The following is a 24,095-nucleotide window of genomic DNA, read 5'->3' on the forward strand; positions in this document are numbered from 1 at the left end:
GAAGCAGTGCTTTAGTACTTAGAATCAACGGCATTGGTAGTCTCCAATTACCTTTAACTTACTTTAACAGACTCCATTCTATGCCTAATTTTCCTAATATTTCCTAATCTCATCACAGCACCTAAACACCTGTTCGACACGATGACATTCCTCTTCCCTAGGGACCCATTGACGATGATGATCATCACCAAAGAGCACCATGCAAGTGGTGATGTGGTGACAACGATCTGTCAATGCCATGGGCAGATGTACTGCAACAAGTAGATGTTACTTGGCTCTAAAAGAGCCTGATGTGCGTAAAATAAATACATATTAAAATGATGAACATGACAGTGAGGTGTGCTATGACTGTAAAATATATGTAACCGAGCGATCATATAATAAAATTTAAGATGATGGAACTAGCACTACTGCGTCACGATGGCCCTTAAACACAAGGATACAGAGGCACATGCTCTACAAAAGGCACTATCACGGCACTACAAAGGCACTATCCCAGGAGCACCGTGTGGTGAGAGGGTGCGCTACGACACTCCTGGACTAATAACATGTAGCACTACATCATTCAGATAGTCCAGAACTGCTTTCCTATTAAATAATGGTTCTGAACCCAGAAACAATGCTGAATGCGGAAGGGTATGGTAAAAAAATCTACAGCAAAGTGTTTCTTCCACTCAGTTTCTGCTTTCTTACACTCCACAAGGATGGGGAGGACAGCAAGCCTCTCACCACATCTTCCAAATAGTGGAGGTTTGCCGCCAGTGAGTAAGTAATTATGTGTGCCAAATGTGTGCCCTATACACAGTTGACAGAATAAGACATCAGCTCATTGCATTTTCGTCATGGAGGGCCAGAAACCTAGCTGTGGCCTAATCACGCGAAGCTTATTGTTTGTTTCACCGTTCCACAAGTGTTGCCTGTGGTTTCAGAGTTTCTTTCATAAAAAAGGCTTCAGGTCTGTGACAAGGACAGCGGCAGTAAAAGTAGCTTGCGATATAATTATTGTGGCCAGATGGTCTGCCTTAATGCCCATGTGGCGAGGTATCCAGCATATAATCAATCACATGCTAGTTAGACATATATGCTGTACATAGAACTAAATACAGCTAGAGTACAGCATTTTTGTGTTTGCAGAGTGACATCAAAGCGTTTTCAATGCCTAATGAGTCTGTAGATATAATAGCTTTTTGAAGTTTTGATTTCCTTATATGCTATATAGCAGATTATAGTGCACAGGCCTCAGCCATAAAGATACAGTTAAACCTCAATATAACAAAGTAGGTAAAATTGGCAATTTGTTTTGTTATACCGAAATTTCGTTGTTTTGAAATTTGACCTTTTATGCAAATAACTAGTCGCCGAACGATTTTTCTTGCATGGAAAGGGGCCGCAGAGTTTTCCGAATTATCAGGCAGTCAAAAAAAAGAAATTTCAATGAGAAAACAATTCATTTTGATGAATTTGGTAGTCGGCAACAAATAATACGGTTTCATGCCACGTCGACCATATCTTCACGTAGGCAGTACGAATGAAGCAAAGCCAGCCACGCTTTCGCGTGCACTCCACCCCTGCCGCTGAAAGCGTCACCCGCGCTGGGACGATGCTATCATGAAAAACGCCGGCAGTGGGGAGCGAATGCTTTGTTTGCCTCTCACTCCAACGTGTCATCGAAACTCGAGAGTATGCAACCTTCGATACTAAACGCGTGGGAAGACAGCTTACACGATGCCACGCCGTCTCGGCATGCCCACTCTTTGCATGCACGGCAGATTACCTCTAAAGTAGGGTGCACGGCTGCGTATGTGCTCAGCCGCACTTACAGCCATGCACAGCCTTGGCCGAGACACGCGCCATAAATCGTGATGTGCATGAACTTACCCCCTGTCCTCTCTTTCCCTTTACTCACATGGGGAGGCGGCAGTCGTTTATGAAGCCCACCATCTTTCTTTCTAATCATTGCATACTTTCATTCACACCTAAAGCACAGAGTGCGCGGGGCACGATAGTATCTTATCGCCCTTGGAATTTATACAGTAAAAGCTCATTAATTCACAACTCGTTAATTCAGAAGTTTGGATCATGCGAAGTAGCCGCCGTGGTTTATTCAACAATGTATTGAAAGCTATATGTAATGCATCCCGCTAATTCACATTGAAATCCGCACCGCCACCAGTAAGTCACTCCAGGCCATCATGGATGGGGAGAGTGCTAGTGCGCGAGAGCATGTGGGCAATGCTGGCATCGCCGCGCAAGCCGCACAGCTTTGCTTTTTCTATCTGCAGCCCTTTGTTTAGGCCCGACTGGAGAGAGACGCGTTTGCGCCAGGCCAGGCACGGCCAACACCTCTGTTGCAGGTCGGTTCTCTCCCTCTCTTCAAGACCTTTAAGATACAAACTTAGACGTAGAATCTTTTTTCTTTCTTTATTTCATTTTACATCTTGGAGGCTATGCTCTTCTTCTACGAGGTGTTCCACCGAAAAACGGCACCAGGTAATGTCGAAAAAATGGCGGCCGTGACGTCTGTCAGCACTCGCAGTACCAAAAAAGCATAACTTTTAAGATTCGCGGCTATTATTCAAAGGAAAGCGTCGCTTCGATATGTGTTTCGACGCCACTTATATGTATAGTGGGACTCAGCAGCATGCAGCCAGTGCAGCTACAAAAGTAAAACGGAGACCAACATTGCAGCAGGTTGTGGTGCATTTTGCGAGTGCATTTTAGAGTGCAGCTCTTGCTCCTGCAGTGAGCGTAGGCAGTGCAAAGCCACGTTTATAGTCCAACATTCTTGGCGCCAGTCGCTGGTGGCTAGTCACGCTACACCGTTTACGCTGCGCAGTGCCAGCCGAAATGCCATTCTTTCTGGATGCACGCGCCGTACCTGAGCGCTGCTCTCTTCAAAGCATGCGTAGAACGATCCCCAACCAGCGCATCGTTTTGAATGGTTGTCTGCGACCATCGACGAAGCGGCGTGGGCCTCTTTTTTACAGTGATGCTGTATACCTCTACCATCCAAGGAAATTTTCGTGTCATTGTAAGCAAAAAACTCAGTGGGTGGGAAGGGGTTCCTCAGGACCCAATAAAGTTCTTTCCTCCTCCTCCTCCCCACATGTGAGCCAATCCCGAAGATAGTGCAATACCAGCCCGAGCCACGGCGGAGGTGAAGCAGGCGTTAAAGGGGCCCTAAACCACTTTTTATCGAAGTGGAGAAATACATTTGAAGTGAAGATAGGCTATTTCAGAACCACTTTGGCGCAAAAACTACTTCAATGCGTTCAGCAGAAGCGGAGTTATCGGCAATCAAACACGGCCTCAGCTGTGCTCCCCTTCCACCTCCAATGCCTTGCACTGCAAAGGCTATGGTGGAGACGTCACCGTGGCACGCAGTTCAAATTTCCGATTTGGTGCCTATGCCGTGCTAAACGTAAGCCAAACGCGGCTGTCCTCAGAGAGCCACAGTGCGCTTAGCCACTGGACTCGTGGCGGCACCTCGCGGCGGCCGCGGTGTAGCCGAGCGCAGCGACCAATAGCAGCCACGTATTGGAGTGTGCTTTATGACGAAATAAAGCACACAGAAAAGAGCGAGGAGCATAGGGTTTTTGAAACGAGAGCATCTGAGAAAAAGGTGACTTGGCTCTCTGCTTGCGAGCTCCATGGACCGCGTACGACAGTAGAACTTGGCTGAGATGTTCACAACAGCGTATGCGACCTGCGGACTATGTTATTTCACCAAGCCCAAGGGGTGGTTCAGGGCCCCTTTAAGCACTCCCCATTGGTGGGCCAATCCCGAAGATAGCGCAACATCAGGTTTTCCCAGCGCACGCTTTTCCCAGAAAATTGTCACCTAGCGACGGAGGGGCATCGCTTTGTTCTTTCTTTCTGCGCATGCTTTCTTCTTTTGCGCTTCTTTCTGTGGCCATACTAGCTACGCACGTGATGAAATGTAAGCTCCAAACTTGCGGGGTGCCACACGGTTGCACTTTGCAGACAGTGTCATTTATGCGCGCTTGCGCTTTGACATAGTTCAGATGTCTGCCTCGAGCGAGACAGTTGCAGTGTCCACAGCAAGAAATGTGAAAAACAAACAAAAAGCAAGAAACATTGCGCTTTAAAGGCGACATGGAGCTATCTTTTTGTCGTTAGTTTTCTCGACATCAGCGCCTGTGTTGCACATGTCACCCTTATAATAAGGGTGCTTCGGTGGTGCCTGGGAGCGGAATGCATGAAAAATGCTAACAGCACATGCTGAGCGCCAACAGTGACTTTTTGGTGGCTAGCTCATATGGTGACGCCTCATGAACTGATGGGTTGATGGACGAAACGCTTAATTTTGATTTAAATTTGAGGCTCTGGACAGGGCTCATCCTGAAGGCACCAGTCGCAAGACGGATACGCAGATGGTGGACGGAGTCTAGGATTTTTAATGCACTTAGCATTGCGGAATTATAGCTCCATAATCAAGGCGCAAGCGGAGAAGACTGTTATACAAGTTCAAGAGGCACTTCTGATCACTACTCCATGTTGTGTGACAGAAGCTTTAGAAGGTCCATTGTTTTCAGACATTTTATCTTCAGATATTTAATATGGGAAATAAGCATGAGCGTAGAGTCTAAAATGATTCCCAGAAATTTATGTTCTCTGCTCATAGAGAGTTGGTCTACCCGATCGTAATACTTGGCAGTGGTGGTATCCCTCTTTTGTTTGAGAAAAGTATGCAGGTACTTTTTTGGGTGTTTATTTCGAAGCTGTTCTCGTACGCCCATTTAGACAAATTGTTTATTCCAAGCCGCACTTGTCATGCGCAGCTAGCAATAGTACATGACTTGAAGCTTATCTGCACATCATCGACACACACAGAATAAAACATTGCGCATAGAACGGCTGGGTGCAGGCAGTCATTTTTACAATACGAAGTGTGCAACTAAGCATGCCCGCTTGCAGAACTACAGTTTCTTAGGTGAATGGTCCAGGTAAAGCACTGCCTGCTTTTACACAAGAAGTGCGGTCAGACAGATAGCTTTCAATTGTGTTTAACATGTTCCCACGGATGCCCATTCCGGAAAGATAGCAGAAAATCCCAAATCGCCAGGTCCGTGTCATATGCTATCTCTAGGTCTAGAAATATTGAAAGTAAAAACTGCCTATTATTTAGTTATTTCACAATACGGCAGGCCAGATTGGCCCAAGCAGGAGGGGCATGAAAACACAAATCATAACAGCACGCAAATGCAAAAAAAAAGAAATAAGATTACATTGCATGTAACATACAAGAGAATCAAAAATTAAAAATCACAGAGCAGAAAAATAAAACAATGAACATTGAAATTGCTTACTTTATACTGAAGGAACAAAGTTTGAAGGGCCTGTTCCACATCAGGAGAGTGAAAAATCGATTCAGGAAGCGCGTTCCAATCAGCTATTGTTTGAGGGAAAAAACTGCGCTTAAATGAGTTTGTTTTAGCAAATATACGCTGTAATGAGTGTTCGCTATAATGTCGGGTCCTGAACGCATCCCTGATGTTTGCCTCAATGTGAACAAGGTGGTCTACTGTCAACCTTCCCTCTCTAAAACCACATTGAAGGGGGTCTAGTTTGTTGTTACTCTCTAGAAAACAGATGAAGTGCCAGTTTACCATTTTTTTTCAAACACTTTGCACAGACAGCTTGTTAGTGCTATTGGCCTGTAGTTGCTGGCTAAGGCTGGGTCTTTGCCTGGTTTAAATACCGGGATGACTATAACTTCTTTCCACAATGATGGAGCGGAATATACACCCTGCCACCCACATGGCAATGAAAAGACATAGGAGTATTTTCAGTGTTTCAGGGTGCAGGTACCTAATCATTATGTACATGATACCCTACACACCCATTCTGTTGCTCTAATGGGCCACTGATTGTATCTGTTTACACACTCAATCTCAATCTCAACTAAATGTCAGCTACCAAAGTTTGTTCTCAATTTAATAATGTTGTCCTCCAACTTCCTAGCATTATGCCTATCATTTTCAGTTCTGTTGGTTGTTGCGTGTCCCTTAGCTTCTTGCACAGTTGTAGTTGTACAATGCTCTCTGAACAGGTTACTGTGATGGTGCATGAAAATAACAGAAAGAAGTGGGAGGTAACTGGTGCTTTCAGCAGGTTATCTGGTGCACATGGCATGTGCTTTGGCACTCCTACAGTGCTGAGCAACCATGAAATGGCATTGCTTAACCCAAAGCAAACAAGGAGGCAGTAGTGATTGTGAATGAGCATGCATGTTTTAAAACCCTTTTCTTTATTTCTGGTTTGTTTATTACAGTCGAATCTTGATAATTCAAACTCAAAGGGGCCCGAAAATTTGCACGAATTAAAAGAAGTTCGAATTAAAGTGTTATATCGCCATGGCACCACACGTGCCTATGATGTTGGGCGCACCTGCTGTAATCACTTCCTTCCCTTATTCTCTATTTGTCCCTTCCCCTCTTTCTTGCTGTGTGCTATATATTGCACACGATACCCGTAATAAACATTCTTTGCTCGGTTGACCTGCTTGGGAGTATGTGGTCACTTAAGTGGCGACGAAGATGGGATGAGCCTGCTGCCCCACCAGCAACACCCCGGTAGCCAGGGCCGGATACCCAAGCCCGCTGCAGTTCTAGGAAGCTACAGACCACTGGCCAGCATATCTAGTGCTGGTGAACGTGCTGTCGTACAATGAAGCAGTCGACATACTGCAGAAACATTTTTCGCCCAGCCCGAATGAAATAGCTCAATACTACAAATTTTTCTCACGCAACCAGATGCCAGGAGAGCCAGTCAGAGATTTTCTTGTAGCCATTCGGCAATTGGGGGATACCTGCAACTTCAGCAATTCACTTGACAGGATGCTCCGGGACCGGATAGTTTGTGGCTTGCAAGACAACTCGGTACGTCATCAACTGCTTTCGAAAACATCCTTAACATGTAGTGAAGCAGAGGAAATCGCTTTAGCAGTGGAAATGGCGGAAGAAAACGTGAAGATGTTGAGGACCGCGCCTGAAGACGAAGGCGTACACATGTTGAGAAACATGTATGCACGACATGAAAGTCGGCCACCATGCTTCAGGTGTGGAAAAACAGGGCACGACCCCAGAACCTGCCGCTTCCGCTCGGCGAAGTGCTACCAGTGCCAGCAGCATGGTCATGTTAGCAAGATGTGTCCCGGACAAGCAGACAGCAGAACGAGGGAACCAGTTACGTAGCCAAACCAGCAAATTAATGCCATGCATCCGTCAGCAGGAAACTGCAACGATCCGGGATGAGAAGCTCTGTTCCTCATTGAAACGGCAGATAATTTCGTTGGAAACATTCACACCATAAAGGCACTAATGTGCATTCTACTTTGGAATGGAATAGCGATCAAGATGCAGCTGGACACAGGGTCCCCGGTTTCTATGATCACTTGGCCCACCTACATACAGCATCAAGATGCCTGGTCAAAATGCCAAGAATCGCCGCTGAAGTTGTCATGCTTCCTTGGACCACTGCCGGTGCGCGCCAGTTACAGCTCACCGTTTCCTTGGTTTCGAAGACTACGAAAGCCACATTAGCGATGCTGAGTTGGTCCGTGCCGAACCTGTGTGGCCGGGACGTCATGACAGCGCTGGACCTTCTCGGGGAGCCGGTGCTCAGCGCAACGCAGGAAGGTGAGAGTGCAGCCATTCGTGAAGTTGGCAGTGGCGTTAAAGTCTTGTTAGAAGAATTTTCCGACGTGTTTTGACCCAAGTTAGGGCTCATAAAGGGACCGCCCGTCCGTTTGCCATTGCGGGATCATGCTGTTCCTCGGTTCTGTAAGGCGCGGCCAGTGCCGTATACATTACGCTCAAAAGTGGAGGCCGAAATTGATCGGTTAGTTGAAAATGGAATTCTTGCCCCGGTCGCATACTCAGAGTTGGTGGCCCCCGTGGTGGCGGTGGTAAAGCGTAACGGGAACATTCACTTATGCGGTGATTTCGAAACTACTGTCAACCAAGTCTGCCATACGATCCAGTATCCTCTCCCACGCATAGAGGACATCATGGCGACGTTGAACAGCGGTGAAGTTTTTACAACTATCGATCTCCGGGATGCCTACAATCAAATTGCGTTAGACGAAGAATCGTAACTGCTCACGACGGTGAATACACAGAAGGGCCTTTTCTGCTTCACACGCCTTTCGTTCGGAGTAGCCTCTGTGCCAGTGTTATTTCAGCAACGCATGGAAGCAATTTTGCAAGGACTGCCCGGAGTACAGGTCTATTTGGATGACGTAATCATAGCAGAAAAGCGGAATGATGCCGCCACCTTACGCCAAGTTCTGGGAAGGTTCCACAAATTCGGGGCGCGGCTGAATCGGGAGAAGTCGAGATTTCATGAAAATGAGGTTGACTTTTTGGGTTACAAAATCAACGATAAGGGCGTGCATGCTAAAAGGGAAAATCTTGAGGCTATTCTGGACGTCAACACACCCACGGGAGTGCCCGAGTTAAGGTAATTTTTGGGTCTGGTCACCTATTACCAAAAGTTTCTACCGCAGGCAGCCACGATCCTTGCACCTTTGTATGAACTATTGCGGGCCAGGACGGAGTGGAAGTGGGGCATTGCTCAGCAGCAGGCATTCCAAGAGGTCAAAGCACTGATAAGGAAAGCAGAGTCTTTTGCCCATTACGACCTGAACAAACCGTTGAAACCGTTGGTTTGTCCAGGTCAGCGGTGGCGTAGAGGTAGAACACCCGCCTCGCGTGCAAGAGGTCCGTGGTTCGAATCCCGGTGCCGTGCAATTTTCTACAGGAGTAAAAAAAAAAAGAAAAAAAATCCGCGTGTTGAGAAAATTGCATAAACAGGCCTGGAGTGTGGCCTGATCCCGGTGACCAGAACCGCTAACGCACTCCCTCACCAGAGCAGGATTGGCTGCCCTGGTGCAGTACTTGGCCACAACCTCCTGTATGAACACAACAATCAAACCCCGGCCCTCAGTCCCCAGCAACTGCGAAGCAACTGACCACGGCGGCGGTCAGACCTGCGACGCTGCAGAGGGTGCTAAGAATCCCTGGCTCCGGACAGGCCGCCATTGGAATATGAACCTGGCAACGTTTAACGCTAGAACATTATCTAGTGAGGTGAGTCTAGCAGTGCTATTGGAAGAATTAGAGGGCAGCAAATGGGATATAATAGGGCTCAGTGAAGTTAGGAGGCCAAAAGAAGCATATACAGTGCTAAAAAGCGGGCACGTCCTGTGCTACCGGGGCTTAGCGGAGAGACGAGAACTAGGAGTCGTATTCCTGATTAATAAGACCATAGCTGGTAACATACAGGAATTCTATAGCATTAACGAGAGAGTGGCATGTCTTGTTCTGAAACTTAATAAGAGGTACAAAATGAAGGTTGTACAGGTGTACACCCCTATATCCAGTCATGATGACCAGGAAGTCGAAAGCTTCAATGAAGACGTGGAATCGGTGATGGGTAGAGTGAAAACAAAATACACTATACTGATGGGCGATTTCAATGCCAAGGTAGGCAAGAAGCAGGCTGGAGACAAGGCAGTGGGAGAATATGGCATAGGCACTAGGAATAGCAGGGGAGAGTTATTAGTAGAGTTTGCGGAACAGAATAATATGCGGATAATGAATACCTTCTTCCGCAAGCGGGATAGCCGAAAGTGGACGTGGAGGAGCCTGAACGGCGAGACTAGAAATGAAATAGACCTCATACTCTGCGCTAACCCTGGCATCATACAAGATGTGGACGTGCTCGGTAAGGTGCGCTGCAGTGACCGCAGGATGGTAAGAACTCGAATTAGCCTAGACCTGAGGAGGGAACGGAAGAAAATGGTACATAAGAAGCCGATCAATGAGTTAGCGGTAAGAGGGAAAATAGAGGAATTCCAGATCAAGCTACAGAACAGGTATTCGGCTTTAACTCAGGGAGAGGACCTTAGTGTTGAAGCAATGAACGACAATCTTGTGGGCATCATTAAGCAGTGTGCAATAGAAGTCGGCAGTAACTCCGTTAGAGAGGATACCAGTAAGCTATCGCAGGAGACGAAAGATCTGATCAAGAAACGCCAATGTATGAAAGCCTCTAACCCTACAGCTAGAATAGAACTGGCAGAACTTTAGAAGTTAATCAACAAGCGTAAGACAGCTGACATAAAGAAGTATAATATGGATAGAATTGAACAAGCTCTCAGGAACGGAGGAAGCCTAAAAGCAGTGAAGAAGAAACTAGGAAATGGCAAGAATCAGATGTATGCGTTAAGAGACAAAGCCGGCAATATCATAACTAATATGGATGAGATAGTTCAAGTGGCTGAGGAGTTCTATAGAGATTTATACAGTACGAGTGGCACCCACGATGATAATGGAAGAGAGAATAGTCTAGAGGAATTCGAAATCCCACAGGTAACGCCGGATGAAGTAAGGAAAGCCTTGGGAGCTATGCAAAGGGGGAAGGCAGCTGGGGAGGATCAAGTAACAGCAGATTTGTTGAAGGACGGTGGGCAGATTGTTCTAGAAAAACTGGCCATCCTGTATACGCAATGCCTCATGACCTCAAGCGTACTGGAATCTTGGAAGAACGCTAACATAATCCTAATCGATAAGAAAGGGGACGCCAAAGACTTGAAAAATTAGAGACCGATCAGCTTACTGTCCGTTGCCTACAAAGTATTTACTAAGGTAATTGCAAATAGAATCAGGAACACCTTAGACTTCTGTCAACCAAAGGACCAGGCAGGATTCCGTAAAGGCTACTCAACAATAGATCATATTCACACTATCAATCAGGTGATAGAGAAATGTGCGGAATATAAGCAACCATTATATATAGCTTTCATTGATTACGAGAAAGCGTTTGATTCAGTTGAAACCTCAGCAGTCATGGAGGCATTGCGGAATCAGGGTGTAGATGAGCCGTATGTAAAGATACTGAAAGATATCTATAGCGGCTCCACAGCCACTGTAGTGCTCCATAAAGAAAGCAACAAAATCCCAATAAAGAAAGGCATCAGGCAGGGAGATACGATCTCTCCGATGCTATTCACAGCGTGTTTACAGGAGGTATTCAGAGACCTGGATTGGGAAGAATTGGGGATAAGAGTAAATGGAGATTACCTTAGTAACTTGCGCTTCGCTGATGATATTGCCTTGCTTAGTAACTCAGGGGACCAACTGCAATGCATGCTCACAGACCTGGAGAGGCAGAGCAGAAGGGTGGGACTAAAAATTAATCTGCAGAAATCTAAAGTAATGTTTAACAGTCTCGGACGGGAACAGCAGTTTACGATAGGTAGCAAGGCACTGGAAGTGGTAAGGGAATACATCTACTTAGGACAGGTAGTGACTGCTGATCCGGATCACAAGAGTGAAATAATCAGAAGAATAAGAATGGGCTGGGGTGCGCTTAGCAGGCATTCTCAGATCATGAACAGCAGGTTGCCATTATCCCTCAAGAGAAAAGTGTATAACAGCTGTGTCTTACCAGTACTCACGTACGGGGCAGAAACCTGGAGGCTTACGAAAAGGGTTCTACTTAAATTGAGGACGACGCAACAAGCTATGGAAAGAAGAATGATAGGTGTAACGTTAAGGGATAAGAAAAGAGCAGATTGGGTCAGGGAACAAACGCACGTTAATGACATCTTAGTTGAAATCAAGAAAAAGAAATGGGCATGGGCAGGACATGTAATGAGGAGAGAAGATAACCGATGGTCATTAAGGGTTACGGACTGGATTCCGAGGGAAGGGAAGCGTAGCAGGGGGCGACAGAAAGTTAGGTGGGCAGATGAGATCAGGAAGTTTGGAGGGTCAACATGGCCACAATTAGTACATGACCGGGGCAGTTGGAGGAGTATGGGAGAGGCCTTTGCCCTGCAGTGGGCGTAACCAGGCTGATGATGATGATGATGATGAAACCGTTGGTACTAGAATGTGGCACTTCAGCAGTCGGCATTGGAGCCGTCCTTTCTCACGGCACAGCTGAGGGGATGAGACAACCCATTGGCTTCCGCTCCCGCATACTCACAGACGCAGAGCGGAAGTATTCGCAGCTTGAAAAAGAAGCCCTGGCATTAGTGTTTGGAGTGGCAAAATTCCGGGCATATTTGTTGGGTAGGAAATTCACACTTCTGACTGATCACAAGCCATTAGCCAGCATTTTCAATCCAGATAAGCCAGTTCCAGCCATGGCAGCCACCCGCATACAACGGTGGGCCCTCCAGTTGAGCACCTACTTTTACATCGTCAAGTTCAAGGACGGCAAGGCGAATGTTCCGGCAGATGCACTTAGCCGCCTGCTGCAGGCAGCGCCTTCCAAGGAAGTGTCTGGAGACGAGGATGGCGCTGATGACTGTGAGTACGTACTTCTCACCGCGTGTGGTGGTGCATGACTCGGAGCAAGTGCAGCCACATCTCTCAGCCGGAGGCGACAGAGCCGTCGACAAGACCGCTAGTGCTAATACGACGGATGGGACCACAACCCTGGAACTACGAAGGTCGACCCGTTTGAGACGTCCCTCTGACAGGTTCTCACCCTAAGAGAAGAGGAGACTGTTATATCGTCATGGCACCGCACATGCCTATGAAGTTGGGCGCACCTGCTGCAATCACTTTCTTCCCTTATTCTCTATTTGTCCCTTCCCCTCTTTCTTGCTGTGTGCTATATATTGCGCGTGATACCCGTAATAAACGTTCTTTGCTCGGTTGATCTGGTGGGAGTACGTGATCACTTCATAAAGGAAGTTAACTGAATGGAGGACTACCTGCAGTGGCACGTGTGCACTGAGCTAACATATGAGTGGGAACTTCCACAAGATTTATTCACAGGTATTTACAAATTACAGTTAGTTATTAGGCGCATCGGTACTCGTACTGTGATAGGAGGCGGCGGGTGCACGCGTGTATAATAAAAGGAAACATGTTCCGTGACAATTGCCCTTTCGAACTTTTAGTATGCTTCACCGCGTGAGCCTTCTGTACTGGGGCGGAGTTGACTTTCGGGAACCGGTATTGTGCAACGCGCCGTGCTTTCCGCGCTCCGAAGACATCGTCGCCATTGCTAACAACGGCGATTTGTTTCAATGAAAAACCCAGCACCAAACAGCAAGAAGCTTGGTAGCGAACGTCGACGTAGCTAGGAGCTAGGTCTAGCGTCGCCACGGTGTGGCTACGGCTGCCTGCGGATCTGCGTGCGAGAGCGCCGGCTCGAGACGTCATGGCAATCGAATTGGCGGTGGTAGCAGTTTCGATTAATGCCGTTTCGGACCTGCGGTCATGGCAAAAAAGTCAGGAAAGTCGGACAGCGAAGGTTTTGTGCGTCCGAAATTTCAAACGCTCTCACACAATGACTCCATGAGGTACATGGCGGTGCCACGACACTAGCAGAAGTCACTAATCCGGTCACGAACAGAAGTTATCGGTGATGCGCGCCTGCACACGGCTGCGCACAAATTTCCGCCACGGCGGTTTTTTTTTTTTGTTTTTTTTTTTTTTTTTTTTACGCGCAACGTTGAGAAGTCTCTCCTGAGCTCTTCCTCTATGGCGGGGTCAGAGGAGTGCTAGTCGGAGGCGCTGCCGCATGTTTTGGCACGCTGCTGAGAGCATTGTAGGAGCGCAGTATGTTGAATTAACTGTCGCAAATGCTTGCGCGCTCGAATTACTGGACGTTCTCACCCATTTAAATACGCATAGCTTTGACGGGACCACAGCGTCAGTTCGAATGAACCGAATGGTCGAATTAAGCATGTTCGAATTAACGAGATTCCACTGTACTTAGTTGTCATAAGCATGCATCATGTGTACTTTGCCTCCTGAACGCGAATAAAACCGATGTTATGTTGAACATCATTCTGCATGTGTGATTGCACAACTTTGTTTATGTCTTGCTACAAGTATGCAGCTAAACTTTTACAACTGTGATTAAGAATTCCCAACTAGCTTTCACAGATCCTTTCACTGGACTTTTGAAGTTTCTTTGTTTTCCTGCAAATTATGATCCCCTAATTTAGCAAAGGCACAATGCAGTGATTATGTAGCTTTTCTTTTTGTGGCTGCCACAGCACTTCAATTACGAGTGCCTCATACACATCTGGGCACAACATTTCAACAATTCCTACATTTCACCCCCTCACCACCCCGCCAACGTTCCTTTCAAAGCTTGTGGTACATGAGGTAGTAGGCTGACACGGCACACCTACCTCCTTGGGATGCGCAGCAGGTCTTTGTGTTGTTCGTGCAGATTGTGCAGGTTGGCTCTCTCTCGTTCAGACAGCACACCCCGTACCACACTGCCCACGCTGACCACTGTCACATTCTGCTTCTCTGCACCGAAAAGGAATTCTTGTGGTTGGCGCATCATAGCCTCAGTTGCTGCTGCACTATAAAACCCTACATAACTAACTAACAAAACGATTTTATTTAGAAGAAGGACATGCTGCTACTATGCTTAGCATTAAGCGGCAATCGTATGGAATGCATTTCTTATGTCTTCCGCATGGCTTCACTGGCATTGCTGCCTCCATTTAGCGCTGTGCAAAGGCCAAACTGTAATGGCTGTCAAAAATGTGTTCCACGAGGTTACTGACTGAAAGATGTATGCAATGCTGTACATATGGGTTAGAACAATAGCGTGGTTTTTGCACAGTGTAAAATACATTAGTGACGACGCATTAGTATTATATCAGAAATGTATGTGTCCCTTGAGGTAGCCTTTTCCTTAAACTTGTCATTACAGAGAGCACAGAAAATGAAAATGCACATTAAGACCTGTTCCTTGAGGTGCAGACAGCGAGTACACCTGTGTCTCATGTGACAGTATGGTGCAACAAAAAGGTTTTGAAGATGACCTCAACAGAAAACTGCAGAAGAACCAGCACAAGCGTTTAAAAGAAATTAAAACTATACTGCTTCAAAAATATATTTTAGGCTGCACATGTCTAGGTGTATGCGTCTGTTGTAAGAGCTGAGGCAGTGCCAGAATTCTTTCTGTTTCGGGGCAGCAGAGAATTCTCCATTTTCATTGGAGGTGTAGGAGGGCACTACACCACTTGGCACTTAATGTTGGTACAAGTGGGGTGATGAGGAGGGCAGGAGGAAATATTGGGAGGCCAGCTGCCCCATTTAGAGCTCTGTCCGCATAACAGAAAAGCCACCGTTTACCAGCTGTGAAGTCAACGCCTGCTAGTTCGGCTGTCGCCAGGAATTCCTCCAGGTCATTCTGCTCCGTGATGCTGGTGACGTTGGCCCGGCCCCAGTCGTAGCCATCGTTCAGCTCTGTCGTGTGAAGCGCCGACTGCACACAGGGGCCAAAACAAAGGGCACATCCAACTTGACAGTTCTCAAGCGAGCAGAGCATGTGCATTTGAGGAGTATTTTCAGTGACAAAATAATGTCATTGTACATACAGTCAGTGCACAGCGATAAATGACAGCGAACACAATACAGAAAGAAGAAGCAGTCTACCACACAAACTGTCTACTAAGAGAACTGGTGTATGTACATAAGCACCCCTTCCCATCAGTGTCCAATGATGTATTCCAGCACCTGGCAGCAGCACACTGCCTCATAACTCGACCTTGTTCTTGAATGTTTGATATCCCTACAAAATACACTCTTCTTACTTGTAACTAAAATATGTATACTAAGTGCCTTTATTTTCAATAAACTGTCAGCCGACCACTGCCACACCCCTCCTGTGTGTTCTACATCCACTCGTAGCGCTAAACAGTTCGCCTACAACAAAATTAATTTCAACATGTAGTACTAGGATCATGGTCACATACAGGGAGCACTCAGAGGACAGTTGGGCTAGCCTTCTTACTTTGAAGTGGATGGACACATATCTGGATCCAACACAAAGATAAGTTTCATAATCGCGTAACCACACTCTAGTGCTTTCTTGTGACCCTCCTTTTAGGGCCTTTACAAAGCAGCATGTAGGCAAACACTTCTACACTGGTAAACCTCTTTGCTTTTAACTGAAGAGCTAGTGGATGGTGTAAAGAAAAAGTTGTCAGTCCCCTCCCCCCATGGTGAAGTCTTTCACTACTTTACACGAATATAGAGATCTTGATGGTGCCACTTTCTTATCTTCTACACAGTCTTAATGTAATTATCATTTTTCTGGAACTTTAGCAACTTTTTGGTTTGTCTATTTATATCTAACATCTTTCACCGAGTGACCCACATTGTATATGCTACCTTGAGCCACTAGGTATGTGTGGGCTGCTGTCTCGCTGAGTGGGCCGCTGGGTATGTGGCAGAATAAACAACTTTCTGCTGTCTGGCCCAGTAAACAACTTGGGTCACTGCATGTGTGCCATTCTTGCTTCCCATAGCTCCGCTGGTCTTAGAAAATATAGAGGCAAGCCCACTTCATAAAGTGAACAAACTTTACAGAGAGCATACAATGCAGGGGGATACAAAACCTGCCGGGCGGCAGACAATCTAAAGCAACTGCCACAAACCTTGCCTGCGGTTACAACATACGAGATCAACATAATAGTTCTGCGGGAACCCGCAAGGTGGAGAGAAGTAATTAATAAAGGAAAAATCAGACATCATCCCGTTTGTAGCAGTTGCTACAAAGGAAACCCATACGGGTTCCTCGAAAGAAAAGCCTCGCAGTTGAAGAAAAATTCGTCCTGGTCCGGGACTCGAACTCGGGACCACCGCCTTTCCGGGGCAGCCATTTTACCATCTGAGCTAACCAGGCATCTAGCAGATGGCAGGGCGAAGTCGAATTTCTTGACAACACGAAGCAAAGGCAAAAGTTTGACATAATAGTTCTGCGGAAACCCGCAAGGTGGAGAGAAGTAATTAATAAAGGGGAAATCAGACATCCACCCGTTCGTAGCGATTGCTACAAAGGAAACCCATACGGGTTCCTCGAAAGAAAAGCCTCACAGTTGAAGAAAAATTAGTCCTGGTCCGGGACTCAAACTCGGGACCACCGCCTTTCCGGGGCAGCCGTTCTACCATCTGGTTAGCTCAGATGGTAGATGCAAAATCCCTGAGAATTCCTGGTTTCCCCTGTTGGTAGACACCCTGACATAGGAACTATCAGCATCAAAAGCTTAAGGGGTGTGGGATATGAGAAACTGCTGAATACTTTGGTACCCTGGACATGCAGCCTCGTACTCAGACTTCCATCCTGTAATGCTATGTGCAACCAGCCCACTGTTATGGAGTCTTACTCGCTGCAGCCACAAACTGTCTGGACACTAAGCTTTTTAATTGAATTCATGCCCCATATGCTTTTAACATCAGCTTCGCTTAGGCAACAAGTTACACTGGTCAACGGCAGTGAGAACATAGTGGCAATCATCATCATTATTGTTTCAGCCTATGGTCTCTGTACAGTCACTTTGGTGTTTGGAACATTGTGTCTGATGATTGTACTGCTATCATTTGGAAAAATTCAACGTCATTCATGTGATGACAGCCTGTCAGAGAAAGAAAGGCAGCAGTCGCAGTGTGTACTAGGAACAGTACTAGCTGCGTATTTTATTATGCAACTTACTTTTCAAGTCTTATTCTATGTTATTTGTACATCAGCAGTCCAGCAATAGCTAACTACTAGTCCCAGTTCAATAAGAATACAATAGATTATCTACAAGCAAACCTGCAGGACTATGAAATACTCAGTAGGTATTTAGTATACCAGGTATACTAGTATGGCCAGGTATCCAGCAAATTATAATTTGTAGACTATGAGCACAATACATGCCTGACTTTCAATTTCATCATCTCCATGTATCATCATCCATTGTACACCTTCTTCATCTGCATATATCACTACCAGCAGCACAGCTTGATCCTCGTGGTAGTAGCATGCTATGCGGAGACAGCATCTCTACCATCGGGAACTGCTGCTGAAGTCGACGATTTCTTTCTACACAATTTCTTACGCCATGGCGCTCTGCGCGTTCTACTCAGCGACCGCGGCAGAGCCTTCCTCTCTTCTATCTTTACCGAAGTTCTGCGCGCCTCTAACACAATTCACAAGATGACTTCCAGTTACCATCCGCAGACTAACGGCTTGACGGAGCATTTTCATCGTACCCTCTTCGACATGATTGCGATGTACATCTGCCCCGACCACACGATCTGGGCTGCAATCCTGCCGTTCGTGACAATCGCCTATAACATGGCTACACAACGTACCACCAGCTTTTCACCTTTTTTCCTCATCTATGGCCGTTCACCAAGGTTCGTTCTTGATGTATTGTTCCTTTCGACTCCTGTACCCCCGGCAGCTCCTTCCTCGGAATACTTTCTGTCTAGCCTCGCAGACTGCCGTCATCTCGCCCGCCTTAACACTGGCCTCTCCCAGAATGCTCGCAAGTTTCGTTACGACTCGACCAACCGTGCTGCAACTTTTTCTCCTGGCGACGAAGTTTTTCTTTGGACTCCTGTGCACATTCCCGGCTTATGTGAAAAATTTCTCACGCATTTTATTGGACCTTAGAAGGTCATTGAGCAAGCATCACCTGTCAATTACCGCGTCTCGCCCCTTAGAATGCCGTCCGGTCACCGTTGCCGTGGGACAGAGATAGTGCATGTTTCTCACTTAAAACCATGTATTCGATGCATTTCATAATTCTTCCACACGGCCAGGCGGCCGCTTCCACAGCGAGAGGGAATTATTGCGAGCACAACACATGCCCAACTTTCAGTACATCATCTCCCCATATCATCACCCATCTTCTTCATCTGTATATATCATCACTAGCTGCACAGCTTGACTCTCATGGTAGAAGCATGAGCTTGGCTGGAATAAAGCGGTTCCTTACAAGCCCTCTTTTGTAGGTTAGGGATAAGCTGCTGATAAGAGAATGCTTATCACTGGATTCTTTCTCTGTTTTCCTAGATCTATCAACCAGAAAACACTTAATGGGTCTGTGTATACCACCAATTTATAGATTCGCTTTATTGTTATTTCTTTAACTCCGAGAAGTATAGTATGAGCTTCAGCAGTGAAGATACTGATGTGTTAGTTTAATCTTAAATGGGCTACAAAATCTGGACCTTCACTGCAAATGATGTTGTTTCAGCAGTTTTTGAAGCATAAGTGTAAAATTCTGGGTACTTATTCAGTAGCAATAAGAAGTGTTGTCATACAGCTTCTTGAGGTGTATGCTTTTTGTTTGTTTCTGTGAACGAGAAGTCACAATGTATCGGGACAGGTTCCTATGATGCTGCGAACTCGTTAGTGTTGTGCGGGTGAACGTCCGACGGCAATGCGTTGTTTTCTTGACATAGCGACGGTGCTTTCAGTAGAAATGATGTCGCTAACATTGGCCGCTTTGCAAAGAGGGCTTGCGTTTCTGTGCTCTTCATAATTTTGTAACATGGGTGTTCTTGGTTGGAGCTAATCTTAAGTATTTACATAAAACTACAATACTCACGCTGTCAGTCTAGATTCTATTGATTAGCTTCTACTTGCAAACTTGCAGCAGAGCTAGTACGGAATGCTCCTAGGGCTAGTCGCATGCAAAGGTTGTGTACGGGATCGAGAAATTTTAAAGCAGAACATGTAGCTGACTGGTAAACAATGTTCCTGTAATCAATGCACATTCTAATCAGACTGTTATAGAGCGGGAGCAAGCATTTCGTGTCAGTTCCCCACGACTGGTGAAAAATAATTTTAAGGACGTTCATAGTTCAAAAGGACAGACAGACTGGTGGGATAGTTGGTATGAGATTATTTACACAGTAGTGCAGAAGCTCATGGACAATGAAATAAAAGGAAAAAGAAATCCTTTTCTTTTGTCATCCATGTGCTTCTGCGCTACTGTGCAAATAACGTTCATAGTGTTTAGACATTTGATTTTTAGGTTTTTTATATGTTGCACAAATGAGAGCTTATCATCCAATATGATGCCAAAAAATTTCTGTTCCTTTTTTTTTTTACGCTAAGCGCATATCCATTCATCGTAATGTTTCGTTCATGCTGTATGTCTCTTTTTCATGAAAATAACATGCATGTTGTCATTCCTAAATTAAAGCGAGAGCCATTCTTGTCCTCCCATTTAGAAAGCCCGTTCACTCATAGCTGAATCTGCCTCTTGCAGATGGACAGGTTGCATGATTTAAAACTTATCCATATATTGTCTACATAGACTGAGTAAGCTATTGATGGTGGGAGTGTTTTTTGTAGTGTGTTCATTTTACCTAGGAATAGTGTGCAGCTGAGCACTCCTCCTTGTGGTACACCGTCTTCCTGCACGAAGACTCTTTACATTGCAGTTTCCACCCTTACTCTATACTTTCGTTCAGACAGGTAGCTTTTTGTTATATTAAACATGTTGCCTGACACGCCACACGACGCGAGGTCTTGCAATATGCCATACCTCCAGGTAGTGTCGTATGCTTCTTCCAGATAAAAAGATATTGACAGACAGTATTGTTTATAAACAAATACGTCTCGTATATATACAACTCTCAAGCAGCACTAGGCTATCTGATGTGTACCTTCCTGGTCTAAAACCGGCTTGGCGGGAATCCAGAAATCCAGCGTATTTTAATAAGTGCATTAATCACCTTTACAAACACTTTACATACACAGTTTGTTAAAGTGATAGGTCTGTAGATGTGTACACAGGAGGGGTCTTTTCCTTGCTTTAATATTGGTACAACTATAGCTTCCTCCCAGCAGGATGGCAATCGACCACGGGAGAAAATTTTATTGAACAGGTGCAAGAGGCATCCAAGTGTTTCCTCAGATAGGGGTTTGATAATCTCATAATTAATGCTGTCTAATCCTCGTGCAGAGTTCTTGCTGATGCACCAAGCTCTTTTCAGTTCTTGCATCGTGAATGGGCAGGTGTACCCATCGCTATGGGACTTTTGGAAGGAGAAGCGTATCGACTCAGCTAATTTTTTATATGTTAGGAATGTTACTGCGTAATTTGCAGAGCTCGATATGTGTTCAAAGTCCTCACCCAAAGAATCTGCTTGCCCTTCTAACGCAGCAGCACAGTCATTTACCATAGGCAGGGGTAGTGTGGTGTGCCCTTTCAGCCTTCAAACCCTACTGCAGACTTTCTGGCGGTCTCTGTATGAGTTTACTGAGCTGATGTAATTTCTCCAACTAGCTCTCTTGGATTCCCAAGGAGCACATCTTCTATTTTCTTTTGCACGTTTGAAATTTGTAAGGTTTTCTGCTGTTGGATATTTGGAGAATGTACACCATGCTTTCTTTTTGTTCATATGGCACATAACTTAGATCTATATGGGGCTATAGAGCTGCTAAAGCTGCATTTGCATCTGCCGCTTCATTACCAGGTATACTAGTATGGCCAGGTATCCAGCAAATTTTAATATGTCGCCCTCTTTTGTAGGCTAGGGATACGCTGCTGATGAGTGTGTTTATCATGCCTGCTTGCACTCTTCATTCCACCAGGGCTTAGGATTAACAATTTTACCAGGGGTTTGTGGTATTGATTGTTTCACGGCCTGAATGATGTGTTCAGTTATACAGGCAATCATTTCTTCAATACCAAGCTGCCTTACGGATTCAAGGGAAATACACACGAGCGTTTTCAAATCTGCCCAGTTTACAGCACTTAGCTTCCATTTCTTTGGATATACAGGTGAGTCATGCGGCTGTATCGCCTCTAAGATTACCAGAAAATGGTCGTTTCTATAGGGGTCTGTAAGAACTCTCGATGTGTAGTGTTACAAGTCGGGATCTTTTTGTTACACAAGCATGCTCCAGAAGACGGAATTTTTCAATTACATGGCTTCTTGCATCACAGCGTGAGTCCCTCCAGAGTCCACTGTGAGCATTAAATCATCAACTACAATGCACGGCCCAGGAAGCTGGTCTACAAGCTTTTCAAACTCAGTAATATTGAGCCGCTTGTCTGGTGGAATGTACAAAGTACACACTGTAATAGGCCTATTAAGCAAGATAGCTCGTATGGCTACTGCTTCAAAAGGTGTGTTAAGTTTGAGATTTTGGCATGCAACAGTCTTTGGTATTATTATTGCCGCACCACCTGATGCAGCATGTCCGTCATCTGAGTATTTCCTAAAAATTCCAAACTGATTAAGAAAGTTCAAGTCACTTGACATTAAGTGCGCTTCCTGAAAACAGAACACTCTAGGCTTATACATAGATAATAGATCCTTGACGTCATCTAGGTTATGCAAAAGTCCTCTGGCATTCCATTGTAATACCTGGACACCCATTATGAAAGAGGTGTTTTTGGTAGTGTTCTGTGTTGAGTGATAGTGTTACTTTGGTTTCAATGCAGTCCCTCAAAGGTTTTTTTTTTTGTGTCCTTCAAGCAGGCTGCGCCTATCTTTTGGCGCCACTGGCACCAATCTACATGTGTCACCCTCCATCTCCTTCTCAGAGGTGATGGAGGCGTGGTCACGAATGTCTGGGAGATGTGTCTCAGGCCTCGGTTTTTGCAGCACTGCGAAAACAAGGTCTGCAGATCTTTTGATTGGGCAGCACTTAGTGTTGCCCCTGTGGGGGCAGAAAGAGTCGCCCGTGGTTGACTGCGTGTGACCCTGGCAGGCTCCTTAGGCAGTTGTGACAGAGCCCCCTGACTCATCACAGCGACAAAACTTTGTTTGCGAGGCAATGATAAGTTGCCTTCTCACTTAAGAGAATGTGATGTTTTCATCAGTACTAAAAGCAATAATTTCTTTCTCTTTCTTCCAGATTGGGCATGACCATGAAAAGGCAGGGTGATCCCCTTCACAGTTCGTGCAGTGTGATTCAGCATTACAATTATCAGATGGATGATCGTTAGAACTGAATTTGGCACATGTTAGATTTCCTCTGCATGTCTGAGAGCTGTGCCCGAAGCTCTGGCATTTGAAACGTCTAGGATTGGGGATATAGGGCCTCACGTGGATTTTTGCTTCGATTTAGTCTGGTAGTGTGCTGGAGATAAATGTAAAGATTACATGTTTTGTGGGAATTTCAGTGTCACTTCGATGGATCATGATTCTTTCAACTTTGGTCACATTTTGTTCTGCAGAACCATCAAGCAATTCATCACTGAGGTCAAGCAAGTCTTCATCAGAGAATACCCCACGAATACTGTTCATCAAACCGTATGCCGTGACAGTTACTGTTATGTCAGCAATGCTTTTGAGATCTGAGAGCTTTTTCAGTAGCTCTTTGTCCTTCACTTCGAGGTGGATGTAGCCAATAGCCACGCTTGTAGCTTTGTATCCTATGCATAGTGTGTCTATTAGGCATTTTGAAACCTTGAAGGAAGTTTTCTGGCTGTTATAGTGCCTTCACTGTGGATCGCATAGTACTTCGCAAAGTTGTTGTCATAGTTCTTGGAGAAAAATTTAGCTGTTGCTTCATTGCGCCCACTCTTTAGAGGGCAATCAGTTAGGGAAGTGGAAGGATTAGTCATAAAAAGCAGTTGTATTCGGCAGCAGCACCAGCCGCCCACCACTGAGCCCAAAATGGGGACGCCACAAGGCTTGTTTCACAAGACTTGCGCATGCCAGCTTTACACCACCACTATAACAGTACACGGTGTAACCAAGGCTGGTTATCCACACAAGGTTAACCTTCGCCGCCAGGAAACAAAAGTGTAAAAACAAGGTAAGGAGAGGAGAGGAAAGAACGAAAAGTACAGAAGAAAGATAACAGATGGGAGAGCGGGAAAGGAAAAGGCAACTACCGATTTCTCCCGCTTGAGTCAGTCCAGAACTGCCGTCTATGCGAAGCAGAGGTGAAAGAGGTGTGCTGCCTCTGCCAGGGGAAGGTCCGAATACCCGGCATTGGCTCAACCCCCAGGAATATCCCCTTTTCCCCAGACACGGCTACACGCGGGAGGGTCCGACTCTCGCAGCTCATTCGGTTGCTAATGTCCTCTCGTTTAAAGACATTAAATAACTTGACATTCCTGACAGATGCATCAAACAGTAATCTGTAGCGCACACAAAATTGACTTTAGCTTTAGCTCAACGTCAGCTATTCCGGCTGTAATAGTCCGTGTCATGTCAGAACATGCGCAGCTGCTCGGCAAAATTTGTCAATTTAAGCTACTCGTACAGATAAGCCGTTACGTAGATCTCAACGTGAGCGAACTTCGCTTTTCTGGCGTCAACTCTGAGCGTGCG

At 45.8% G+C, this 24,095-nt stretch overlaps 1 protein-coding gene across 1 annotated transcript in view; it reads right to left on the reverse strand.

Annotated features, from left to right (window-relative positions):
* The window catches only part of Ns3 (nucleostemin 3), a 95,180-nt gene that overhangs the window by 70,654 nt on the left and 431 nt on the right, over positions 1–24,095 (reverse strand). Inside the window, exons 2-3 of the mRNA XM_055064412.2 lie at positions 15,150–15,282; positions 14,189–14,312 (exon numbers count right to left, since the gene is read on the reverse strand). Of these exons, the coding sequence (XP_054920387.2) occupies positions 14,189–14,312; positions 15,150–15,282 (257 nt within the window). The remainder of the gene's footprint in view (positions 1–14,188; positions 14,313–15,149; positions 15,283–24,095) is intronic.

This window comes from Dermacentor andersoni, chromosome 11 (assembly GCF_023375885.2).
Source record: "Dermacentor andersoni chromosome 11, qqDerAnde1_hic_scaffold, whole genome shotgun sequence".
NCBI classification, from domain to species: domain Eukaryota; kingdom Metazoa; phylum Arthropoda; class Arachnida; order Ixodida; family Ixodidae; genus Dermacentor; species Dermacentor andersoni.